Raw genomic sequence first — 25206 nt, forward strand, 5'->3', positions numbered from 1 at the left:
CACAGCATAGGGGCAATCTGCCGGGGATGCTAGGAATAGTGTTATTGATAGTTGTCTCAGTCAATTCCACTGACTTATCTCATCTGCAAATGCAATACATGCTAAACTGATGAGGTTTGTCACGTTTCTTTATATAGAACCTCTTCATAAAGGCAATTTAAAACCAGTAAAGGATATTTATTGCTTACTAGTAGGGGCGTCTGTGGCCCAGGAAATAGATAGTTGTCCAACAGTGTTAGATCCCCACCTTGTATGGCAGCCCCTGTCTCCGTATGAATGCGTGTGAATGCTGTCTTGTAAATGTAAAAGCTATTTCAGGGGTCCCAAAGACTGGAAAAGTGTTTCATAAATGCAGTGTATTTACCATTCAGACAGCCAAAGCTTTTCATTCCCCAAAATGCTTGCCGCTGTGAAAGCAGGACCAACTACTTTCTGTCCTTCCCTTGTCAGTCGACCTTTAATAAGAGAGCTTGGCTTATAGTATTTTGAGCAGTGTGATGCCATTGGAGAAGGAAACAGGCTATTTCAGGACGGTGTACTGTTTGTGTTTTTTCATGTGCATGGACTTTAGCCCCATGTTGTGTGGCGGCAACATTTGCCCTGACGTTGCATCACAGTAAACCATCTGTCTTCTCCTTGTTATGACTCACATTTGACTTCTGCTGATTTTTCTCAGGTATTCTGGTCAGGTGCTGTGTAGTTAACCGTGCTTAACTCTAGATATGCAGGCACTAAACCGTGACATTGATTCATCCTTGCAGAGTCCTTGTATAGTAATGAAAAAAAAGCAAGTCAAAAGCAGGAATGCCAGTGAGCAAATATAATACCTTTGTTAATCCTTTATCTAAACCTGCGTGTCTCACCTCTCTCCACAGTTCCTCGGAACCACGATCGCAACACCGTCCTTGGCGTGGACTTTGACATTGAGCTCGGGAACACGGCAGAAGAAGCCAAGGACGACCCAGGTAAACACAACACGTTAGACGGAGACAATCATCCAAAGCCCTGCTCATAGCAGACGGCAGCCTTCAAATGATGATGGACGAGCCACGTTTACCACGGGCAAATGAAACTGACAATCAACGCCTGCAGTGGTTGCTCGCGAGGCGACGATATTACGGTGACCAGATGTGTTTTGATAGGCCTTTCACCGGGAGGCGACACATGACATCTGGCCGTTTCCTTTTAAATGATGGCTCACAGCCCAGATCGTACCGCAAACCTTCTCCACTTTACATATTACGCTCGCTTGATTGCTTGACTGCTTGAAAGATGAACCTTTTGAAGCAAATCAGAGCTCCACTCATAAGCTCAATAGTACATAGTTTAGAGTTCCTTCAGAAACAACAAGAAAATCGCTTTTGTGAAAAGACAGCGTTTTATGTCACATTTGCTCGCTCTGTGATTTATTGATGTCAATGGTAGGCAGATTCAATTGCCTAATGGTTTAGTCGCGTTTTTATTTTGGTTCACGGTGCATCATTTGCTATGCTATGTCAAGCGAAAGGCATTTTCATTGGCTCAGAAAATGAACTGAGAAATGTTTTGCGGTAGCTGTTTTCAGGGATAAAATGATGGATGCTTTTCTTATCTCCAAACCAATTTGTACAGCCATGCATGGATGATACCGCAACAGTTTTATCAGCATTCCCTTAATGTTATCGTCTAGGCATCATCGCTGGGAAAGAAAACATCCGTCATTGAATATTAACACCGTTTGTAACTAGAGTGTATTTTTATCGTGGAGGAGGGTAGCCATACAACAGGCTGTATGTAAAAGTACACTCTCTCTCCTAAACACACACACACAAAGTAAGATCAATTCATGCAACATTAAATGTGTGTTTTTTTAGATGAATGTATTCCCACTTTTGATCTATGCAGTTCCACTTGATTTTTCCCTAATGAAAACCACAGCACAGCAAATGTTTACTTTTTCCTGTCTCATCATGCTCGACAGAAGGAGCTTCAACAGTCCTCTTGCTCCCGGTAACGTTACAGTCACACAGCAGGGTTCCTGTGGAGCATCACAGAGAGCCCAATGAAACCTCTTTGCGTGTGTGTGCATCCTCCACTTCTCTGAAAAGTGTGTTTTATTCCCTTTAGAGTCGGGGTATCTGAGCTGCTCCTTTGATGATGGTCTTTGTGGTTGGATCAGGGACAAAGACGGAGACCTGCACTGGGAGACGACGCCTGATCCGTCCGGTAAGTGAAGTGACATTGATATGAAATAAGAATAGCTGCTTTCCTTTACTGACAGGCATATATATATATATATATGCAAACGCACACACACAGTCAGACAATATAAGCAGCTCAATTCTGTTCAACTCAATTAAAGGTCAAGAGGAAAATTCCCTGTGGGAAGTAGTCTGTCTTTCATGCGGATTAGTGCTTTGCTCTACAAAGCAATGCAAATGAGAAGTGGATTACGTGACCTGTCAGCTTTACCTGTGACTCACATTAAATGGAAACACAACACTGTTTTATTTGGGGTTCAGACAAGAAGAAAGCGTGATAAATTATGTTGAGCGGACTCAGTAGACGGCGTGTGAAGACTAAACAGTGCAGCGTACTGGCACTCTTTAAGCGACGCTAACTACATCTGGCTCTCTCCGCCAATTGGCGTAGTCTTGCAGTTACTCGTGTGTTTTCAGACACTGAGACTGAAGCCTCATTTCAGCCAAGACTGCGCTCACTCATTACAGAAAATAAAAGTTTTTGCCCAGACATTTACATTCACTTGAAAAATCACTGACAGTAAATCGTAAACCCAGCCCTAATTAAGAGTAATTCCAAATGTTAGAGGCAACACTTCAGTTTTGAGTTACATGTAGTGAATACATTTAAACAGAACATTTTAAGTGTCTTAATTATGGATTTCTGTGTGTACAGTGTGCACCTGTCCATGGCTTTAAATACATCTTCATTGTGTTGTGAACATATACAGTCTCTGGTTGTGAAGCATGCACTGTTCCTCACTTACAGTCCTTTTGATAGACAGCCACTAGCACAGATACAGAAGGGGCTCATAAAGTATGCAGAGAGCCTCTGTGGCCTGCAGATACACATCGAACCCCCCGTGGTTAACAGCAGCCCCACACGGATCTGCTAGATAAGCATAATGCATCAGCATTAATCAGCTGTTTCCCAGGAGCACTTTAGCCTTTCATTTTTCAGAACTACAGTATATCGTGCCATTATGACTAACTAATGCATAAATTAATTTTAAAACAAAATAAATGTGCCACTGGCATCTGGCTTCACTTTGAGGTGACGAAACACAAGTCTTTTTGAAATTACGCAGTTTTTTTTCACAGATTGTCTTTTACACTTGGCTGTCAATAATGAAATATAATGTTATGTGTTTTAGACAGACTGACTTATCTCACTAATGACCTTTTTAGATACACATGTTAAAGGGTAAATTCGCCAAAGTACAAACATTTTATTTTTATTTTCCGTTTCTGGTTTGGCTGGCACCCAAATACAATAAGGTGAAAGGGTTTTGTCACTCAAACAATACAACAAAAATATCCTGAGCCAAAAGGGGATCCAGGTTTTAAATCCAGCCTGGGACCATCGCTGCATGTCATCCCCTCTGTCTCTCCTTTCAACCCTGTCTATACAATAAAGGCAAATCTTTAAAATAACTAAATAAAATACTGCAAGTTCACAATACTTCAACAGCATGAAACGTCTTCACTGATTCAGGGCGATCACAGACCTCGTCGTCAACAGTTTGTGGACTGTTCCTGAAGTGGTAGTAGCTCCAATTAAAAACTGTTCATATTGAGGTCTGTCAATTACCCTAGAACAAATATAAGTATAAAGTGTTTACGGAGAGCTACTTATTTTTGTAATGCCGTAAACATCACAAATACAAATTCACTCACTAATTTTTGCTGGGTTTTCAGCAACAAACCAGACAAAGATAACCTCTGTAAATAAAACCACAACTCTCTGTATGGCTTGATTTCATTGGGTAATGGAGAACGTATGTTATTTTGGTTTGTTTGTTTGTTAGGGTGAACCAATGCCCTTTAATTAATGAGACATGGTGTCATTTGTTTTCCATTTTCAATCCATTTTGTATCAAAGTGAGGTCAATATTTTTTGGATCAGTAGAAGCCAATTAAAATCAATTTAGAAAGGTTCTCAATCCATTAGGCATATGTGAACAAACTGGTGTGTATTACAAAAAAATTGTAGTTAATTCTGAAAAATATGTGCAATCATGGCTGGAATGTTTCAGTGCTACATTTACAGGAGCCAGTGTCATCAACGTATTCAGTGTTGACCTTATTGACTAAAGCATTTTATTCTGTGTATATTGATTTGTTTAAATGTCTCCTATTATACTGTTTTTCATCAATATATTATTGGTCTCAGATATATACAAAACATGTATCTGAAGTGTTTGGCTCCAAATACCAAACAGATCATTGGAGCATCCCATAATCCCCTCTGTTTCAGCCCTGTTTCAAAAGTGCTGATTCTCTGTCTGTTACTTTAGATGAAAAATAAGGAGCCCCTCCCCACGCCCCTCTGAGAGATATTTGGTTTAAAAAGAACTCAATGGTGCTCTAGGAGGAGATTCAGGTGACAAGGTGGGGGGGTACCTTGGTTGGTGATTGGCTAATGGTTACACAAGCCAAAAAAAAGTTATGACATCATAAAGTGGCCAAAATCTGATCAGGTTTTTAGTGGCCAAAATCTGACAGGTTGATGTAGAAAAGACATGAAAATGTGGATTTTGCATAATAGGTGACCTTTAAATCTGTTGCTTCTCTCTCCAGGTGGACGGTACCTCACCATTCCCGAGGTGGGCAAGAAGAGGACAGGGCGGGGGGCGCGGCTGGTGCTCCCCCTCACACCCCCCTGGAACGATGGCAACCTGTGCCTGTCGTTCAGACACAAGCTGGCCGGCCATCACGTGGGCATGCTGCAAGTGTTTGTGAAGAAAGGGAAACAGTACAGCCCTGCAGTCTGGGGCCGGACGGGGGGGAATGGCTGGAGGCACACCCAAATCACTTTATGGGGCACCGGCTTGGAAAGTGTAAGTATAAATATTTCAGTGTTCACTCATACAGGGAGAATTTTAAATGATTATTTCAACTTTTTTGACAGAATGTCGAATGTTTTTTTCCTGGTTTATGAAAAATAAATCTGAGACGTAGAACAAAAAAAAAAATGTATCTGTGAAATATAAGATTGACATCTGTCCGGGAATAAACACATGCAGCTCCTTTTTCATCATAAAGCAGCATGTTCTCTGTAGCAGTGGTGGAAGAAGTACTTCAATAAAAGTAGCCATACTACACTTTGAAAATTCAAGTCAAAGTACTGCATTCAAAATCCTTCTAAACTAAAAGTACAAAAGTATTAGCTAAGTAAATATGTTTAATACACAAAGTATAGTCGATTTCAGAGTTGCTTAGACAGTCAAATGAATGTAGTGTTGTAAAGAGTACAACATTTGCCTCCAAATTGTATATTCGTGGAAAAATACAAGGTAGCATATTATTAAAAGGTAGAAGTTCTTCAAATGTATGCTTAGTAGCAGTTGCTTTTTTAAATGTATCGGCTTATTTCATAAACAGATGCACTTTGCTCAGAATCTAATCTTATATTTTGACATGGCAATCACAACAAGCAAAGAAACAAGAAAACAAGAAAATAACTTTGAAAGAAAAAGTGGAAGAAATATATTCCTGTTTGAAAAATCTAAGCAGTAATATATGTATAGTTAAATTAAAGCTGATTACAAATCAACGACTCATACAGTTCATATCTCGTCATGGGTTAAACAAACATAAGAATGATTTCACAAACATACATTCATACACACTTACATACCCCTGTTCAAAAACATACATACACACTTACTTGTACACTTATACATATATATATATCCATATAGCCTAACATTTAGCGAGTCAGCATTACTGAAACAATCAGCATGCACTGGAGAAGAGGAAAACATGTTTGTGCTTTAGCCCCAATAGAAATAATAGTCAGTTAAAAAATAGCATTTAATTTGTATTTTTGTTTTTTGCATTACATTACATTTAGCTGACGCTTTTATCCAAAGCGACTTACAATAAGTGCATTCGACCAACAAAATACAAACTTGAAGAAAACAGAATCATATAAGTACATCAGGTTTCATAGAGCTAAAACATTTCAAGTGCTTCTCAACTGGCTTTAGATAAGCCAGTCCTTTATTAGTATATAAGTCCCTTGTTAGTATGTAAGTGCCTTTTTAAAAAAAAAAAATGTGTTGCAATATTCTCTCCTGCAGTTCCTCAGTGTGCGTGTTGCTGGAGAAGAGGAAAACATGAAATATTAATGATAGTAATACAAAAAAAACAGCACTTAATTTGTATTTTAGTTTTGAGTTTTTTGCAATATTCACTCCTGCTGTTCCCCAGGTGATCCTGAAGGGGGAGCGTGGGCGGGGCCGGAGTGGAGAGATGGCCGTGGACGACATCACTCTGAGGAAAGGCTCCTGCACAGAGGAGCACAACCTGAGGAGACTCTGACTGACAGGACTCTAAGAGGCAGAACGAGAGGGGAAATCATCTCAAAGAGAACTGACTCTGTTGTGAAATACCCTCCCTCTGCCTGGGCTATCACTGCCCCCCCCCCCCCACACACACACACAAACACACACACACACACACACGCACACACACACACACACACACACACACACACACACACACACACACACACACACACACACACACACACACACACACACACACACACACACACACACACACACACACACACACACACGCCACGCCTCACAGCCCTTCAGTGAACGATATCCATGAAATTGTGCGTCTGCAGAACAGTGAGTTTCTCTTTCTCGACTGACCATGAATAAAAAGATTGAATCCAAATGTCATGGGTGGATCCTGGCAGCCCCCCCCCCCCCCCCCCCTCTCCTCAGCCTCCCTCTCACTCCATCACCTTGTTACTATGAAACCTGCATGCACCTACTTACCATGGAAATGTCCTCCGCCTAACACAGCCCTGGCGGCCTCCAGCCACACCGCTGAGAGACCACGTTCACTCCATGTCTTCCCGGAGAGGGATCGTTCCCACGCCTATGAGTCTGCTTTTACCTTACTTTGATCCTTCAACTAAAAGCCATTGCTTTTTTTTTTTTGCTTGATGTTAAAACATGTGGCCAAGGGTGAATTTTGCAACGGTTTTTATCAGATAAATATCAAAGTAGTATCGGTTTCTTTAAGGGAAATAGATTTAAAATATATATCAAAGGGAAATTGTAATTGTTAGCATTTTGTCAATCCAGCTGACTCCAAATTTGCAAAAGAAATAACCTAAACTTTATCAATTTACCGCCGCTTTTTATTGTCTAATCTGAGTTTGAAATGAAACAAAGCAGCTTTCTCTCCTTGTCATATTATTTCAAAAATCTGTTTGGTAAAAGAGGGGGTTAACACCTTCCATACCCAGATCTTTTATCGAGCTGACTGAAAACTCCATGTCATCGTTTTTTCCAGATACTTGAAAAGTGTCGATCAGAATCAGTGTATGATTTCTGACACTTGCAAATCAACACTTACTTTCTATTATACAGTATGTGCTTTGTTATATTAAGTGCAGTTTGTTATAAAGACGATATCAACAACTTTTTAGGCTTTCACAAATTGTATTATTGTAAATGTAGTTGTGTGTACATACTCTCAAGATCTACAATCCCATGTGTTGTGTGGTTTAATTCATACATGGACATTAATTGAATTTCAAAATGGTTAGTATTTCAACTTTTAATCAAAGAACATGTATACAGATGGAAACCATGTGTAGTGCAAGGCTGTGTTTAACAAGCACACATGTGTATGTCCATGTGTTATGGTATAAAGCTCTGTCTATAACTTGCAAAGCACATAGTTGCGTATCGTATGCTGTGACAATGAAGGGCATCGGCTGGAGTTTTAAGGTTTTCTGTATGCATGGGTGCATTCACCAAATTCATATTTATCCAGACCAGTATGTAAATAAAATACATTTGACTGATATGCTATGAAACAAAGCATGATTTTTTTGTGTTATCCCGCTAGCAACACAGTGTCTAATAGAGAAGTAACATTTATTTTTAAAGGTATCCTTTCGAGCTTTTGAATTGTATGGCACTGGCTTTTGTTCATGAGCTCCTCTATTACGGTGGCACTACAATGGTTACAAACGTTTCCATTAGGAGATAAGTGATTTAGTTTCAAAATATCATAAAATACATACGAGGCATTTGGAAAACATCTTCACCAACTTGACAAAACATGCAGCGTTTACTAAAAGCCCTACATTAACAAAACGCTGAAAATATGGACACAGTTACACTATAAAGTAAACCTAAAATGCTAATATTATTGGCTAATTTAAAGGTGATCTATCATGCAAAATGCACTTTTGTACGTCTTGTATACATGAATATGTGTCCCCGGTGGCCCAGGGAACTCACCAAGTGTCAGAAAACACAACCCTCTCTATTTTCCTCCATACCCAAATCTCTTAAAAAGGGGCTGCAACGGATCTGATACAGACTGATCCAGATTTGAACACTTCTATGACGTCACAGAAGTGGCGCTACGGCTATTGGGCCAACTCCACCAATCAGGAGGAGACAGCCACGGACATTGTCATTTCGAAAGCGCTGGAGACGCTGTAGTACATATGCCAGGCCTGTAGATGGTGCTGTTCTCACAGAATCAGCCCATGCAAAGACAGTGTTAAATTGAGCGGAATGAGGAATGGCTAAAATGCATGATCTGTTTGGTATTTTGAAAAATAAAAAGTATAAATATGCCTTATATAGGTATGGTCCTACACTATATTATTCAAACATAGCATGATAGTTCCACTTTAAACATGATCTTCCTTCTGATTTTATTTCCGATCTGCTGTAAGCTTGCTAGCTAACGTGGCTAACCTAGTCATTTCAAATATGCACATATACACACAGGCTCTTAGTGACAGTGACAGTTGGCCAACTTTATAATCCCCCAACGTCAACGTTATATTTGCAATGTTTCTGAAGCTGCAGCGTGTTCCTCCTAATGGAAATGAATTTAGCCAAATGCCATGGAGAGAACAATAGTTTTTCAAAGCACATAAAATAAAACAAAGAAAGAATATTCTCTTTGCAAACTTACAAACAGAAACTATACTCTGCTGAGCTATAAAGCAGAAGGACGCATATTTTCATAAAAAATGTCATATTCCTCACAGACATTCAAAGATAAATAATCATTACTTCGAAGGCTGCATTTCATTCAAACTTCTAGTTGACTCTTGCCTCTTACACAATCATTCATCAATTCACTTTGAAACAAACACACACAATCCCTGTGTTTTATATGATAGGTGACCATGATACAGTTATATAAGCACAAGAAGCACTTAGTGGAGTTTTCACCTTTCGTCTGGTACATTTTCTAATTTCACGATACCTCATTATCAAAATGGACACCTTAAAATCAGTGGATGTGCTCGCAGCAGTGAATTAAACTTGCATACGGTTTTCATGAGTTCATTTCAGAACTCTGGAGTGTGATTGCTAGTGGCCAATAGCTCTCACTCTCTCTCTCACTCACTCTCTCTCTCACAAACACACACACACACACACACACACACACACACACACACACACACACACACACACACACACACACACACACACACACACACACACACACACACACACACACACACACACACACACACACACACACACACACACACACACAGAAAATGAATAATATTGCTGTTCAAAAAAGGTTTGGATTTTCGATATTAGCTCTGTTCTCAAACAGAGGATTCCCTAAAGTCCAGCTACTGGCCTGTGCTGAAAAACCATAAAAGGAATCATAATTTCCCCTCTGGGAGCTTATTTTGGGACAGCAAGGGCAAGCAAATAGTCTGTTTATCAAACCACCACATAGCAGGAAGAAATCCCAAGGCTAGAGGCAATAAATAACACACATGTGTGTATTTGTCTGTATTGCTGTTTTTGTGAGTGTGTACTGTTTCTTATGTGAGGTTTTCCAGTTGTATTTCGGAGGGTAGCAAAGTCAGTCATTTCTAACTCTTCTCACATTAATTGCACACAAACAGAAAATGGCAGAGCCCACATTAAGAGCATACAATGTTAACCCTTAAATGGGCACTCACATAGAAATATTTAGGACATTTAATTTGATTGCGATTTTCGAAATTACACCCATACAACATTGTTATTACACCCACATCACACATTAATTCAGCCCTATTACACCCATATTACACCCATGTAACACTGTTATTACACCCATGCTCACACATACTCCATAGTAAGTACACCATCATTATATCCACATTACAAATTAATACAACCATACACGTTACGCCAGTATTCCACCCATATTATACCCATGATACATTGTTATTACACCTATATTACACTGTTAGTATACCCATACTGTATGTCAGCCATGTAACACAAGTATTACACCAATTTGAACATGGACACAGCCTGTATCGCCCAGGATATACAAAAACAATTAGGGGTTAAACCTTTTCAGTTTCAGTAAAAAAAAGTTTGAAGTCTCTGGATGAATTAAGGCAAAAGACCTTACCAAAATCAGTTACGGTCGTTCCACAGAAACATGACTTCTATCAGTGCTACAGTGATGTGATATTAATGAAAGTCATAAGTAGAGTTAAATGATACAGTGAAATATAAAGGAATATTAACAGATATAAACAGCTGTGATGACCTCCATCATGAATGAGCAAAAAAGGACGGGCAAAGGTTAACTTTAAAACCTCTATTTGGCTATTTAGCTCAATAGTGAGGATTTTTTAATTGCAAATGTATTGCTATTATTTAAAGTGCTCAGTGTTACATCAGATAGAGATAGAGAATGAATATTTAGTTCTCAGCTGTTGAGTGTGCCAACCTTTTGTCTGTCTTTTACTGTATTTATTCAAAGGCAGTTTTATTAACTACCCAGTTTACTTTTCAGATGTTATGTTGAGATGTTTATCAGCAATTATTTTTTGATGTATCAGGAGAAAGATCAACAGATGAATTGTTCTATGTTCTAAGTTGAATTCATTACATCGTCTGAACATTTAATTTTTACACCTAACAATACGGAAGTCAGGCATAAGATCTGCACACTCCGCTGATAGATTTCATTTAACAGAGCGCTGCCGTCTAACAGAGATTTGTGTCAGGCATTGTCAAGTTATCAAGCAGAAATCAGTTATCTGCCGAGGCGAAGAAGAGGTCTCCCAGATGAGACTGCCAATGCTGACTCAGCAGAAAAGTATTGACAGGTAAGAGGAAATGACCGCTGCATGTTCTCAAAGAGGAAGATGATGAAATAAAGGGGTTAGAGTTTGAAGGTAGTTCTTCAGTGAGGAACTTGAAGGACTTGCCCTCTGGATGGCAGTCAGTAGTGGATGATTCACAAATCTCGTTGGCAGAGATCGCTGTGGCATGAAAGATGCTGTGCAGAAATAGTTCCTTGGTGATTGAGATTGGATGGGAAATTATACAAATTCTAAGCTTTTAGAGACATTTTTACCAGATCCTATACTATGCCTTATTCATGAAATGTTTTAGGACTAAAATATTACTTTTTTATGACGTTTTCTTATTACACTTTTTGCGACATGAAAATCATATTTTTTGAATGCCATTTTTACAGCTTACTATCAGTGTTGGGACTAACTAACTGTTACTGTAACACCTTTATGTTTGGCAGTAACTAGTACTCTACGGCCCGTCCACACACAGGCATGAAAAAAATCTTTCAAAGCTTCGCCCATTCACTTGAATGGGGTGACGTAGAAGATTTGTAATCTTCGCCGAACTGCATTGTGGTGAGCGGAGCATGGCTTTGCAAGCATCGTGAGCATCAAAAGTTGAGCAATGTTCAACTTTTGATGCTCCCGATGCTTTCGAAGCTGGCATCAGCCAATCAAATCCCGTGTATGCAAATCCCGCCAGTACAAGTGCTAGCCAATCAAACCGCCTGCAAGCTGGGAGAGCCAGACAAAAATGGTCAAAATCGTCAAAAATTGTACATTCTCTGTTAGCTTATTTTCGCCCCGATTGAGCTAGCAGTTCATTTCCTCATATTCCAAACGAGAAATTACGGTAGCAAACCACCCGGTTCTTAACGACCAGAACTATTTACCGGGATACAAACCGGAGGAACCAGGCATGGAGGGAGGTGGCAGAGACAGTGGGTGAAATTGGTAGGTGGGTGAAACTGGTATGCCTGTTTGGAGAGTTTATATCCAGTTTACTTCGTTTTAACATTGCTATTGCTTTGTATGTCGGGGGCGGGAGATTCATGTGATTGGTTGATGGTCGCGTTGCTCGCAAAAAATCGCAAAGCTTCAGACACGCCCAGCATCAATATTTGTTTCATGCCTGTGTGGACGGGCCGTTACTACGTTATTTTTTGTATATAGTCTCGGCTCCCGGACGTTGGTGAGCGGCGCCAACAGCGAGGCGAACAGAGATGAGAACTGTACTTAAAGTACAGTAGGCCTACTTGAGTAAATGTACTTAGATACTTCCTGTTTCACATGCGGAGACGCGCTGTGGGCGTGTTTGTGTTTACTAACAAGACTATCATGGCGGCGAGTTTCTCCGCCTGGAGTTATTCTTCACTATTTCACTTTTGTCGAGCACAACGAAAAGAACGTTTTAGTTCAATGTAAGTTGTGTCTTGGCGGGTCAAAGATCCTATCTACTGCCCAAGACAGCAAATCAAATCTTTTGAAACATCTGCAGAAACAACATGCTGGGACGAAGCTAGTAGCTAAAAGACCACAGACCCCAGACTCATCCGACGCCACTCCACCTCCACCTAAGCAACAGCGGCTGGATTTTAACCGAGGGACTGCGAGCCGGGGAAAAGTTGATAAAGCCATTGCAAGGTATGTTGTAGAACACATGCAGGCTATTTCTACTATTTCTATTGCTATTTCTTGATCAACAGATTGTAATATTCTCCAAAGCAATAACAGTACTGAAATGAAGGCTATAAGGGCATTGATGGGAGCCCTTTGTTTAAGTAACTAACGCACAGTAACGCGTTTTGGTGTAAGTAATCAGTAAAGTAACTGAGTTACTTTTGAAATGAAGTAACTAGTAATGGTAACTAGTTACTGGTTTTCAGTAACTAGCACAACACTGCTTACTATACTATGACCTTTTAATTACTTTTTTCATGAAGTAACAAAATAAGGCTTTTTAAATGCCACTTTTAACAACATAGTATACCATAACCATTTTATGCAATTTTTCATAATATATCAAGTATGATTTTTTTATGACATTTTAACAGCATACTACACTTTGACCCTTTCAAAACCTTTTTTATTTGTGACATATCATAATAAGCACTTTTTTGTCTACTATATTTATTCTACTAAATTACCTTAAGTTTATTTTTTACTGAAATATTTTACTATAACATTTTCATACTACAGTATGAAAGTCAACTTGCACAAGCCTTAAAAAATGTCAGAGAGAGATAATCCATTTAGATCTGGTTTTATTATTGACAAGCGACTCATTGCAAGATAGTACAGGTGTGAGTACAGAATGATATAATATCCTTGAAACAATACATTAGCAACAGCATATACATAAGCAACAAATCACCAGCAACAACACATCAACGGAATAAACAACAAATATACAAAGACAAGACTAATCTGTTGCAGGCAGAGTTACATTTAGTCACTGGACGATTGTTTGAGATTAGTATATTTTGTTCCTGAATATATATCGTTTGGTCCATTTTCTGTTTCTGTAACTCGACTGAGCTAGCAGAACTGATGCTAAAATGCTTAGATTTGTACATTTGCTCTCAGCTAACACATCAGTATTTATTTAGCAAATCTCTGAGTTGTGTTCTGCATGCAAATGTTTGAAATGTATTGAGTTTGCCCAGTGGTAAAGTTGCCATCAGTAGATTTTTAAATGAGCTTTAAAATAAGCAATCAAATTACTAAGACACTGAAAAATCATCAGTAAAAAATGTAGAAGGCTAATAAAGATTGCCTCATGAGGATACCAACCCTATAGCGAGAAAGAGATCAGGAAACTATCCAATGTCAGGTTGAGGGAGGGGCCCACACCTTCTTTCACTGCAACATTCAAATGGCCACACTATTTTCCACCAAAGCAGGGTCCATGTAAGTGTATGGGACCTCCAGGCTCTTGTTTCTGGTTTTGATCACTGTGCTAAATATTTCAAGTTCCCCTTGAAAGTTGCTTATCAGCCTGCAGGGAACTTCCTCACAGAAATGCTCCTCTGGGTAGAGGCCGAGACGGACCTGGGAAAAATGCAACATTAGTGTTACCAAGATGAAGAACAAGACAAAGCTAACATTACTATTGTACTTTTTTTTTTTTGTAACTTAAGGTTTCTACAGCACTTTGTCATTTAAAAAATAAGAACAAGTTTCAAGCGAATGCAAATTGACAAATGTATTTATAAGTTCGAAGATTCAAAGGTTTTATTTTCATATGCAGACTGAAATACTAATATACTTAAGCCATAAAGAAATAGGAAGTTAAATAGTCCAATAAAAAAATACTGCTGGTGTAACAATGGTGCAAGTAAAGTGCAGGAATAAGTAAGTAATGTATGTAAGATAGAGTGAGATAAAAAATATGTATATTTAAATAATGTACAGTATAGAATTAATACTGTGTGTACTATACAGATATAAGGATATTTTGGAATAAACAAATGAACTATTATAGACATACAGTAGGCTATGTGAGTGGTGAGCTCAGGAGTTCAACAGTTGTATCTCCTGTGGTATGAAACTGTATGTTCTCTTTGACTTTATTTAACTAAAGCTGCAGTGGTGTTTAAAAAAGCCAAATATGAACTTGATAGATATAATATTTTCTGAAGTCTAGGACACTTACGAAGTCAGAGGACTGCTTGCTGAGAAGCCACATGGTGGACATGCCTTGGACTGTTGTGTTGACATCAGGGAATGTGTTCAGCATTGTGGCCTCGCTTGTTTTCCCCTTTGTGGATGGTGGAGGAAGTTGAAGGGAGATGGGATTGTTGGTCATCCAGCCACCATAGTCAAACTGCAATAAAATAAAAATACAATGTCAAAGATTATAAAACTATTAACCAGCATTATCTTCAAACCATATGTACTGTAACTGATAGTCAGGTGTAAAGGGGAACAGTTAAAAGTAAGAAGGTTAGGCCAGGCAATCCAAAAAGGCGGGAAAACACACAAAGACAGGAAGTAAAAACAGACATGACACTGTGGGAGAAGTCTTTTCAAAATAAAACAGGAAACAGATTAACAAAGAAATGGACCATGACACCATATCATAGTATTTGCAATCAGATTGTAGAGCTCTCTACACAAGATGCTATGTGTCAGAGTTAAAACATAGGTAAAATGCTATCCCACAAAAAGATTACATAAAGATAACAATGATGCACCTGTCCAGAGTTCACAGTGCTGTCCTGAGCCAGTGAAAATCACCATGGTGACAAACTTGACCAACTCTGCCACGGATGAAAGCCTTTGAGGGATTCCTGAGAATGCATATTAATTGAATGTATTAATATAATGTAGAGTAATTATAATATGAAATGAGGACTTGGTGGATAATAACACATCAGCTTGTATTTAAGCACACCTGTGTTTGCCTGGGAGAGGAATCCATGTTAAAAAATGTCTTGAATCCACTGTTGGAGTTCAGAGTCCTGGCTAACCTCAGCATCACTCTTGTAGTAGTGACCAAGCACTCCTTTCACAAACCTGAAAGAAAGAAGAACCAAATAAAAAAACTTTAGACAATGAAACGGTGGCTTATTCTAATTTGTTTTTTCTCCACTGCAGCCCTTTCTGGGGCTTCCAATACATTGTTTGGCTTTTTATACAATTTTATATCATTACTTTGAGATCCTTTGGGAACAATAATGTCACATAGCAAATGAAAATGGCAAAACAGTTTGACTTCTCTTCCTGGAGATGCTCCCTGCTGCTGCAATACAGCAAATAAGCATGAAATGCATTTAACAATGAGATGTAACAAGGAAGAAACTGTAAACAATACCCAAGACCTTTTTATTTTTCTCTTTTCTGCTTATTAAAATGTAAACAATAGTTTCTGCGACCTCTTTGAGTTATTTCCATATTTTGAAGTAAGCGTGTTAGCTAGACTTTCCAAACATTAATTTATTTTGTAGAGTTAGAGAAGTCAGGACCTGCTTACATTTTAAAAGGCACAGAGCACTTCGCTCAGTATTTTGTGTGTTTTTCTTTAGGATTTAAAACACATCACTTCTTCAACTTCTTTGAACTGGAAAGACTTTCTGACATTGTTACTCCTGACATAGGGTAATGAGTTGAACTAAACCAGGAAACTTACATTGTAATTTTAGGTTTTTGTTTAGTTTTTCTGTTGCTCATCTAAAACACAATCACTTTTGCAAAATGCAAATATAGTTAAACATGCAAATATAGTTAAACAAGTTTTAAATCGCAGTTTTAAGTTAGATTGTTTTGTATTATCACATTGCCAGTGCCAGCAGTACCTCTGAATGATATCCCAAAGCCTGTAGTAGTAGTTCGGCACATCCTCCATCCCACGCTCGGCAATGTCTTCCGGCATGCAGAGAGACTTGTAGGTGATTGAGGACATGGATCTCTTCAGGATTGTGATCATAGCCTCGCCACCAGATGATGCGAATTAGAGTCAAATATGTAAGGAAAAAAGTTAGAAATAAACACTTTACATTAATTATTGTGATGGTAAAGGTCTCAAAGTGTGTTGGTCTTTTCGTACCTGTGTGAAAACTCCACTTGGAGATATGAGAAGAAGTCGAGCTAAGTAGTTGATCTGCAGAGTGTAGCGAGTATGAGGAGCTGAGGGAAAGAAGGAACATGTTAATAACACTATTTAACATTGTCAGAATCTGGACACTTCCATAACATTATGTAGCGTTCACAAACACTTAAACATAAACACAAACAGCTTTGGAAAAACAAAAATCATCAAGTTAAAAAAACTAAAGTAAGTTCAGTATTCTCACTTACCTTGTAGAGTGGATGCACCATGGGCACGTTGCGCAGCAGTGACACAGCAAAAGCCTCAGCCAGCAGATGAGTGCGCAGCAGGTGAACATTTAGTTGATGCTCGCTGGAATCTGCACTTCTCACATTTATCTTGGCCATCAGCCAGTCGTACTCAGAGTCAGTAGGAAAGAAGATGGGGTTGTCATCTGCTGGAGTCTGCTTCAGCTGCAGGAGAAGAACATTAAATAAAGAAAGGTTAATTCATGGATGAAACAAAATAGTGGGGAAAATACATTTCTTAAAAGGTTTTAAACTTAATAAACCCAATGACCTGTCCAAAGTACAAATCCACCCTATCTAGCAGTAAATCTCAATACAATCTTAACTGAATAGCAATCGGCATCAGCTTATCATCAGGGGTTTTATGGAGAAGGACAATGGGAGCCATCAAGTGCTGCTTTTTCCCATTGATGACGTTTGCCTTCAGTCCGTCCAAACGCTTGTAGTCACACAGGAAGATGTTGCCGTCCTGTTTATGACATTCACAAATATAACAGGGTTTGAACTTTAACCATCACAATAACAATTTGTTTTATGTCAGGTTCTGTTCGATTAAACCCTGATTTTCCCCCTTACATTTCATTTTGAAATACAATTAATTAAGGGATCTTTTGTGTACAAATTATACATTTGAGTTTTAAGATATCAAAATAGTAAGAAATTATCCTAACATCTGACATGTTTACATACTTTAATGTTCAACAAGTGCTTTATTTTTCTGTGCTACAGAACCTCTTTCAGTTTGAAGTCAGCTTATTCATTGGTTTAACCAACATCCCAGCTAGCAGGGAACGTTCTCAAAACTTTGGCTAACGTTACCTACAGGTTCAAATAATGTTTTAAAGAAATGTTTTAATCTGATGTTCAAAGAACCTTTTTAGGATGTTTATTAATTCAAATAATGTTCCTATAATGTTTAAGGTTAACTAAGACATAACGTTTTAACTGCAACATTCAGAGGATGTTTTGAGAATGTTATTGCGGCCTGAGATGACAGAAAGTTTTTTCTAAAACGTTCCTTTTATGTGATAATGTTAACCTGCAACCTTCTGAGGATCTTTTTGGGACGTTGTTGGGGTAACATATTATAGACGTTCTTTTATAAAACATTCCCTCAACGTTACATGATAACAAAAGAGGAACGTTTTTCGAAGCAACATTGGGATAATGTTTTCAGGAGGTTATTCTTTTTTGATAAAACGTTCCTGTGATGGCAAATATTAACACAGTCAGATTTATTTGTAGAGTGCTTTAAAAAACAAACTTGTTGCAGATATTGCATGTTTGCGGTGGCATGTGTGAGTTCCCAGCTAGACAATGTTGGTTCTAAAAACATTCTGAGAATGTTACCATTCATTGTTCTACGAATGTTTTCTGTGGGAAGTTTTAGTTTGGTTCCCAGAATGTTCTTCTGAAAGTTAGGATAACGTTCTATAAAAACATTCTTGAAATGTTTGGTGATAACCTTTTTCAGATGTTTTTAATAACCTTCTTAAGATGTTTTAGATAACATTGTTACAACATTATGCCCTACTGTTCTTAAAACGTTTTCAGCGGGACGTTTTATTTTGGTTTCCAGAATGTTCTTCTGAAAGGTAGGATAATGTTCTCTAAAAACATTCTTAAAATGTTTGGTGATAACTTTCTTAAGATGTATGAGCGCATTGAGACAATGAATAGGATGTATAAAAACGAATTTGCATGTCAATATTCACTCACATGCACTTATAATCACACTAAGGTATGTAGGCCCACAGTATTCATGATATCATATGTGTGAAATATCAGAAAATAATCACACTTTGTTTCTGACTATGAAGGTTGTGTCTCGTATGTAGGTTCTAACTGTTAGATAAGTTATCTGGCCGTGTGGGGTTTGTGAGGGCTGCGTACAGGGGCGGACTGGGACCAAGAATCGGCCCGGGACTCTACGCCCGGGCCACTTCGGTACCGCAAGTAAATACCGCTAGTAAATTGTCAACGGGGAGTGCTAGTGAGTTATCTGACCGGCCCATATTGTCCGTCCTCTGTCAGCCTGCATAATCAAGACATGAAGCGTTTTGATATACATAAATTAACATTAATTTAGACGACCTTATTTTGCATGACATTCTGATTAATCTTTGAAATGGTTATATAAAGATTTATCAATGTTTGGACGTGTAACCTCCTGTCAGAATTGAAAGACCTCACCCCGTGGTTGCAGTCAAGAGGAACTCTGAAGTCTTGGTGAAAGAGAAGCGGACCTCGCATGGCAAAGCAAGAGGATTTTCTGCTTTAATGCAGTGAGGTATTCCCTCCTTCCTTATAAACATCCCATCTGCGAAAGATAGAACAGACTTGTGGAGGACAGCAATTTAAAATGATGATACAAGTGCAGTATAATACTTAACATATTATAACTAAATTGTATTATGTTCATGTTTTGGAACCTTTGGTACTGTTCACGTTAAATTGACCAGTGACATTATTTGGTTTTAAAAATCTGTAGAAAAAGGAAAAACACTTACATACATGATCATTTACAAATATTGTGTTTATCTATATTACTTACCGAAAATACAGGTAACATTTATGATATTCTTTTTTGAAAATCCTCACACCGCTATATGACATTTAACAGTGACATTTTCTTTGTTTTTTTGTGATAAAGTTCTTACTTATGTGGGAAAGAACATCCAATATAGAAATGAAAGACTAAGGCTGCATATTACTGCTTATGTAGAAGAAAAGAAAACACGTTCTCTTAATTATCTTTGTAATTCTTAACTGATTTTCAATTGAATTATAAGTGTTAAAGATTATATAAATAACTGAAAAGTCACCGAAAGAGGTTTCTGTGATATCAACACTATCACAGGTGTGTGTTCTTTGTGAAGTGTGTGATATTATACATGAACACACAGCGCTGCTCTCAGCGATACAGCTCCTCTCTCAACTTCAGCTCCTTCTCTCTGCTGTACTTGCCAAGATGATGGTTGTCATCCAAGATTTTTAGAGCTGAGAAAAATACATTTTAAAATAGCAATTGTTGTGCACTTATGTTTAAGGGGTGGTAAAAGTGTAGACAGTCAAGTACAGTTTCACAGACCTGTTCCCTCTCTGAACAGGTGCACCTCGCTGTCAGCGATCCAGCGGTAAATGGGAAAGTTGTAGTCGTCTCCCTCCGGGGAACTCATCTCCACCTTGTTGGGAAACCAGGCGTCTTCTGGGAACAATGGGAGAGGTTTTTTATCGACCTCAATCAGCACCAGCTTTCCAAGAGAGGTGGGGCACGACACAGAGAATGTAGACACCTGCGAACAGAGCAAGAGATTATGAGAGAGGTGCAGTGAAGGACCAGTATCAAATGTAAATAAGATTTTGTAAAAATTACATTTCTTTGCACCTTAAGGTGTACTTATGCAAATAAGGGTTGCTGTGCTCAATACAAGCACAGGTGCAATTTAGTGTGTACATTTGGCAAAGACGAACACTGCAAATACCATGAACGTTATTGTTTTTTTCGCCTGGTTGTGGTATTCATTTGGACAAATCTTAAATATAAATCACCATACAAACATATTGTATACATATCTGATTTTTTACAGTACATTTTTTAACCAATGTGTCAATGTTGCATTATACTTTCTTTTGACAAAAGAGTATTTTCATTGTCGTAAATAGTGGATGTTCCCTGAACCCATGCAGGGAACATGATTTAGGATGATAAAACAATGAACAAATCAGACCCAAGATGGCAATTTTGTTTTAGCAGATTGACTGTAGATTCATTTGGAGATTAACAACATAATAAAGTGGAAAGAGGAAGAAATTGTTAACAGACTAATTTGAGGCTTTAATCTCAGAAATCCCATTTATTCATCACAAACTGTACTGACTGTAAATAAGATATTTTTTCAGTCTTTCAGTATTAATCTTTTAAAAAATACCGATACATTTAATAAAATAATACATTTGTGTGTGAGGTTGATTAACTTAACTGAGTAGGTAATTTATGATTTAATTAAGGTTAATTATCAACGCACTGATATAATGACTCGTTTGTGTTAAAATATTAGCCTATAATGTACAGGTTAAAGAAAAACAATATATATAATGTACACTCACTGCTCCCAGGTAGAATTTGGCGGTCCCTCTGATGCTTTTGAGCCACGTGCGTTTCCTCTCTCCATCTGTGCCCACCAGCTTGATGAAGATATTGTTTGTCGTGGTGGCCTGTAAAAGACTTGAGGTGGTAACAGCCACTTCATACTTCACCATTTTGGATTAAACGAGAAGTTGGAACCTTGTTGAGAATAAAGAGAGAAAAAACAGAGTCAATAATGTTCATAATAATATGGAAAATACCATATTCAACAGCAAATACTAAGGTAAAATTAACACAAAAAATAGATTTTTGTCCAAATACTAGCAATTCAGATCCCCAACCTTCTTACCTTACAGTCACTTTTCAAAAAACTGTTGCCTTCCCTTTATATCCCTCTAAAATGACTCAACAAAAATGTTTACATCACTTTTACAAGATAAAATAAGATTAAGATACAGTAAGAGAAGAAAACATTTTTTGTTGCAGCAGCATGAAACAAAACAAGGCATTGCACATAATAACAAATTAAATTAGTAGAAATAAACAATTCTAAAATATATACATCTCAAAATATAAATAAAAATAAACCAGCAGTAGAGATTAAGACAAATATACAGATATTTGCTACCGTCGACAGACAAGCAAACCCCCCAGTATCAGTAGCCTCTGAATTTCTACCCACCAGGGCCTGCAATGAATTTGCCTCCTTATTCACTGACAACCTTCAGAAAATCAGACAAGCAGTCAGTCCCTCTGTATTAGGTATAGCAAATGTTTTGTCCTTGTGTCTGTTGGGGAATAATTCTCATAGATATCCACCTTTTGCCCTTTGAGACCAACCTTGACGTCTGTTATCTCCCTTAAGGAAGGGGCTGCTTCAGCCATATGTTGTTGTTACCAGTTTATGACAGGGCAACTCTCGGTCACAAATGGTTTATTGTTGTGGGTACACTGGAACACTTCCTTCTTGGGGTTTGTGGACTCCAAGGTGTGAAATTTTCAAGGCCAGAAGCGTCAGACGCAAGTAATTCAGTGTCCCCAGCTGTTTAGTCTATATCTCCCCAAGAATGTTGATTACTCTCTCGGAACTAGTTAAAAGGTCCATCGAGAGAGAGGCTCTTCAGAGTTGACGTGGCAACTCTACCGTGTAGTCAGGCCTCTGACTCCTGACTTGTTTAGTGAATTCTCCGGCCGAAGCTCCTAAATAAACCATCAGTGTTTGACATCAAAGCTCCAGCTCTCCCCGTGTCTCCTTCCTGAGTCGGTGACTCCTCCTGCATTGCTACACAGACGTTTCCCCCACAGTGTCCACTTAAAATCAATTCAAACACCATGACACAATTCCATCTGATTAATGATAAAGACCTAGAGGACATTATTCAACATCTGAAATCCTCCTCATGTTTTTCATTTCATGGCCTCAGATCTACTTCATATAGTAATCAAGTCTCTTCACTCAGGTGTTTTCCCAGAGGTCCTGAAAACTACAGTCGTTAAACCGCTCTTAAAAAAGAATAATCTAGAAGCTTCAGCAATGAACAATAACAGGCCAATATCAAATCTCCCATTTCTTGGTAAAATCATTGAAAAAGTTGTTTTTCAACGGTTTCAATGTGTTCCAGTCAGGCTTTCGACCAAACCACAGCACTGCTCTTGTTAAGGTCTTCAATGACATCCACTTAAGAATATATCTAGGATTAAAAGACTAATGTCACAGCAGGATTTGGAAAAACTTGTCCATGCTTTTATCTTCAGTAGACTCGACTACTGTAATGGTATCTTTACAGGTCTCACTAAAAAATCTATTAGAAAGCTGCAGCTGATTCAGAACGCCGCTGCTCGAGTCCTCACTAATACTAAGAAAGTGGATCACATCACTCCTGTTCTGAAGTCTTTACACTGGCTTCCTGTGTGTCAAAGAACTGATTTCAAAATACTGCTGCTGGTTTATAAAGCACTGAATGGTTTAGGCCCAAAATACATTTCTGACTTCCTGCTAAATTATGAACCATCCAGATCTCTCAGGTCTTCAGGGACGGGTCAGCTTTCTGTCCCCAGAGTCAGAACTAAACATGGAAAAGCAGCGTTCAGCTATTATGCTCCAAATATCTGGAACAAACTCCCAGAAACCTGCAGGTCCGCTGCAACTCTTACTACTTTTAAATCCAGGCTGAAGACTTTTATTTTTGTCGCTGCTTCTAATTAAACTATTCATATCTTAAACTGCACTCTAACCTTTATTCATGTATTTTTTCTATTAATGTTTATTTAATTGTCTTTGCTTTTTAATGACTGTTTTTAAATGCCATTTTGTTAATGTCTTTCATTTTTGTAAAGCACTTTGAATTGCCTTGTGTTGAAAGGTGCTATATAAATAGATTTTAAAAAATCTATAAACTGTCTGACAAATAAAAACACTGTTGAAGGGCCCATTTCTGTTAGCACAATATAAACATGATATTATTTACATCAAATGTGCATGGAATGGAATATTAAATTAAATATAAATATAAAATGTACAGTGTGAATGTTATGCATCTTTATCAGGGATATAAAATAGCAATGTATAGTGTAAATACTATATTCAGGTCAACATATGATGAAATGTAAACAATAAATGCCAAAAACTGCTGGTTGAGCAGTATGACCCAGTAGGTTAAGGGAGTCAGGGTTAATGTTACAAAGAATCACGAACCAACTGTTGCAGAAAAAACAATCAGACCACAATTTTTGTTTGACGATATAAAACAATGAAACATTTCTTCCTATTAACTATAAAATGTAATAATTGAACCAAAGTTCAAAATTAAATCAAAAAAAGATGACTACCGATCTGTCTGTCGGAGATAAAGCAATCTTTATGTCTGTGGCTAGTGTTATTCCTTTATCTGCCTTTGTCTGATCCACTGTCGTGTCGGACCTTTGAATTTGGGGTGTGCAACCTAATAACACTATTATGTGGGAGGCAATACACCAATAAACAGTTCCAAGAAAAGACAAGATGAGCAGTAGAGTAAAGAGTATTACTGTATCAGCACATACACAACAATTATGAGAAAATATATTGTCCATCTTGTTTATATTACATAGTTTAGTTTTGTAATATCACTTAAAGAGGACAAATTAGGTTCATATTTTTGCCTTTACTGTGACATACTTTAATGTTCAAAAAGTTCTTTATTTTTCTCAAACGGCTTGTGTTTCAGTGCCTCTTTTCACCCCCTGTCTGAAACAAGGGGTTACTTATGGTAACCCTTGTTATATAAACACAGGCAGAGCCCTCTACTGGACTCTATGGGTACTCCCCTCGATCCTATCATGCAAGCATTCATCCACTGAGACTTTCTAGACGTAGCCGGCCCCGGGGCGGGCCTACCTGAATGCGCGCGCATCTCACCGCATGAAAGGAGGCCTTGCCTTCTTACTGTCATCCTTTACTTCTCTTCAGCAAGCAGCATAGGACAGACAGGGCCCCTGAGTAAACTGTATTCTTGTTTATTGATAACAACTTTTTTTTTTATGTCATAAAGTGTTCAAGGACCCTGACCTTGGGCAGGAAAAACAGGCACTCGCTTGTTTAATTTTTTTGCGGTCTAAATGTCTTTTTCCGTCTGTTTATAAATTACCTCGTGGGCCGTACCAAATGGTCTCGCGGGCCATATACGGCCCGGGGGCCGGAGGTTCCCCACCCCTGCTCTAACGCCATCGAATAGGACGTATATTTACCTTCTTTCTCCTACGGAATCGTCGTTGAAGTTGATGATGATGATTGTAAAGAACTTTTTAATGTAGCATGTGACGAGTGTAAAGTTGGTAGTAAAGTCGTCCCATTTCTTCCATTTTGTTTCGACAGTGCAAAAACAAAACGAGTAGCGCTTCAATACAATCGGTCATTGTTGTTGTTGTCGATGTGAGGGGTTTCCGCACGGTTTGGCTTTATGAAGCAGGCA

The 25206-nt window shown here is 38.3% G+C and overlaps 1 protein-coding gene and 1 pseudogene across 3 annotated transcripts in view; one reads left to right on the top strand and one right to left on the bottom strand.

Moving 5' to 3' along the window:
• Positions 1–8057, top strand: part of npnta (nephronectin a) — a 50846-nt gene extending 42789 nt beyond the window's left edge. For both annotated transcript variants that reach the window (XM_079662589.1, XM_079662590.1), the window contains 4 exons: positions 876–965; positions 2107–2205; positions 4800–5059; positions 6435–8057. In XM_079662589.1, the coding sequence (XP_079518715.1) occupies positions 876–965; positions 2107–2205; positions 4800–5059; positions 6435–6545 (560 nt within the window). In that variant the 3' untranslated portion in view covers positions 6546–8057. The remainder of the gene's footprint in view (positions 1–875; positions 966–2106; positions 2206–4799; positions 5060–6434) is intronic.
• Positions 8058–13158: 5101 nt separating this feature from the next.
• On the bottom strand, positions 13159–23710 carry LOC307045583 (polyunsaturated fatty acid lipoxygenase ALOX15B-like; annotated as a pseudogene). The gene is made up of 13 exons (XR_013810679.1): positions 21277–23710; positions 20258–20462; positions 20091–20166; positions 19360–19486; positions 19174–19201; positions 17492–17671; positions 17124–17331; positions 16877–16956; positions 16626–16780; positions 15725–15846; positions 15525–15620; positions 14984–15154; positions 13159–14379 (listed from the first exon to the last, which is right to left on the bottom strand). The product of XR_013810679.1 is annotated as a polyunsaturated fatty acid lipoxygenase ALOX15B-like (transcript).
• Positions 23711–25206: the final 1496 nt, after the last annotated feature.

Source organism: Notothenia rossii, assembly GCF_949606895.1.
Source record: "Notothenia rossii genome assembly, chromosome: 1".
NCBI lineage: Eukaryota > Metazoa > Chordata > Actinopteri > Perciformes > Nototheniidae > Notothenia > Notothenia rossii.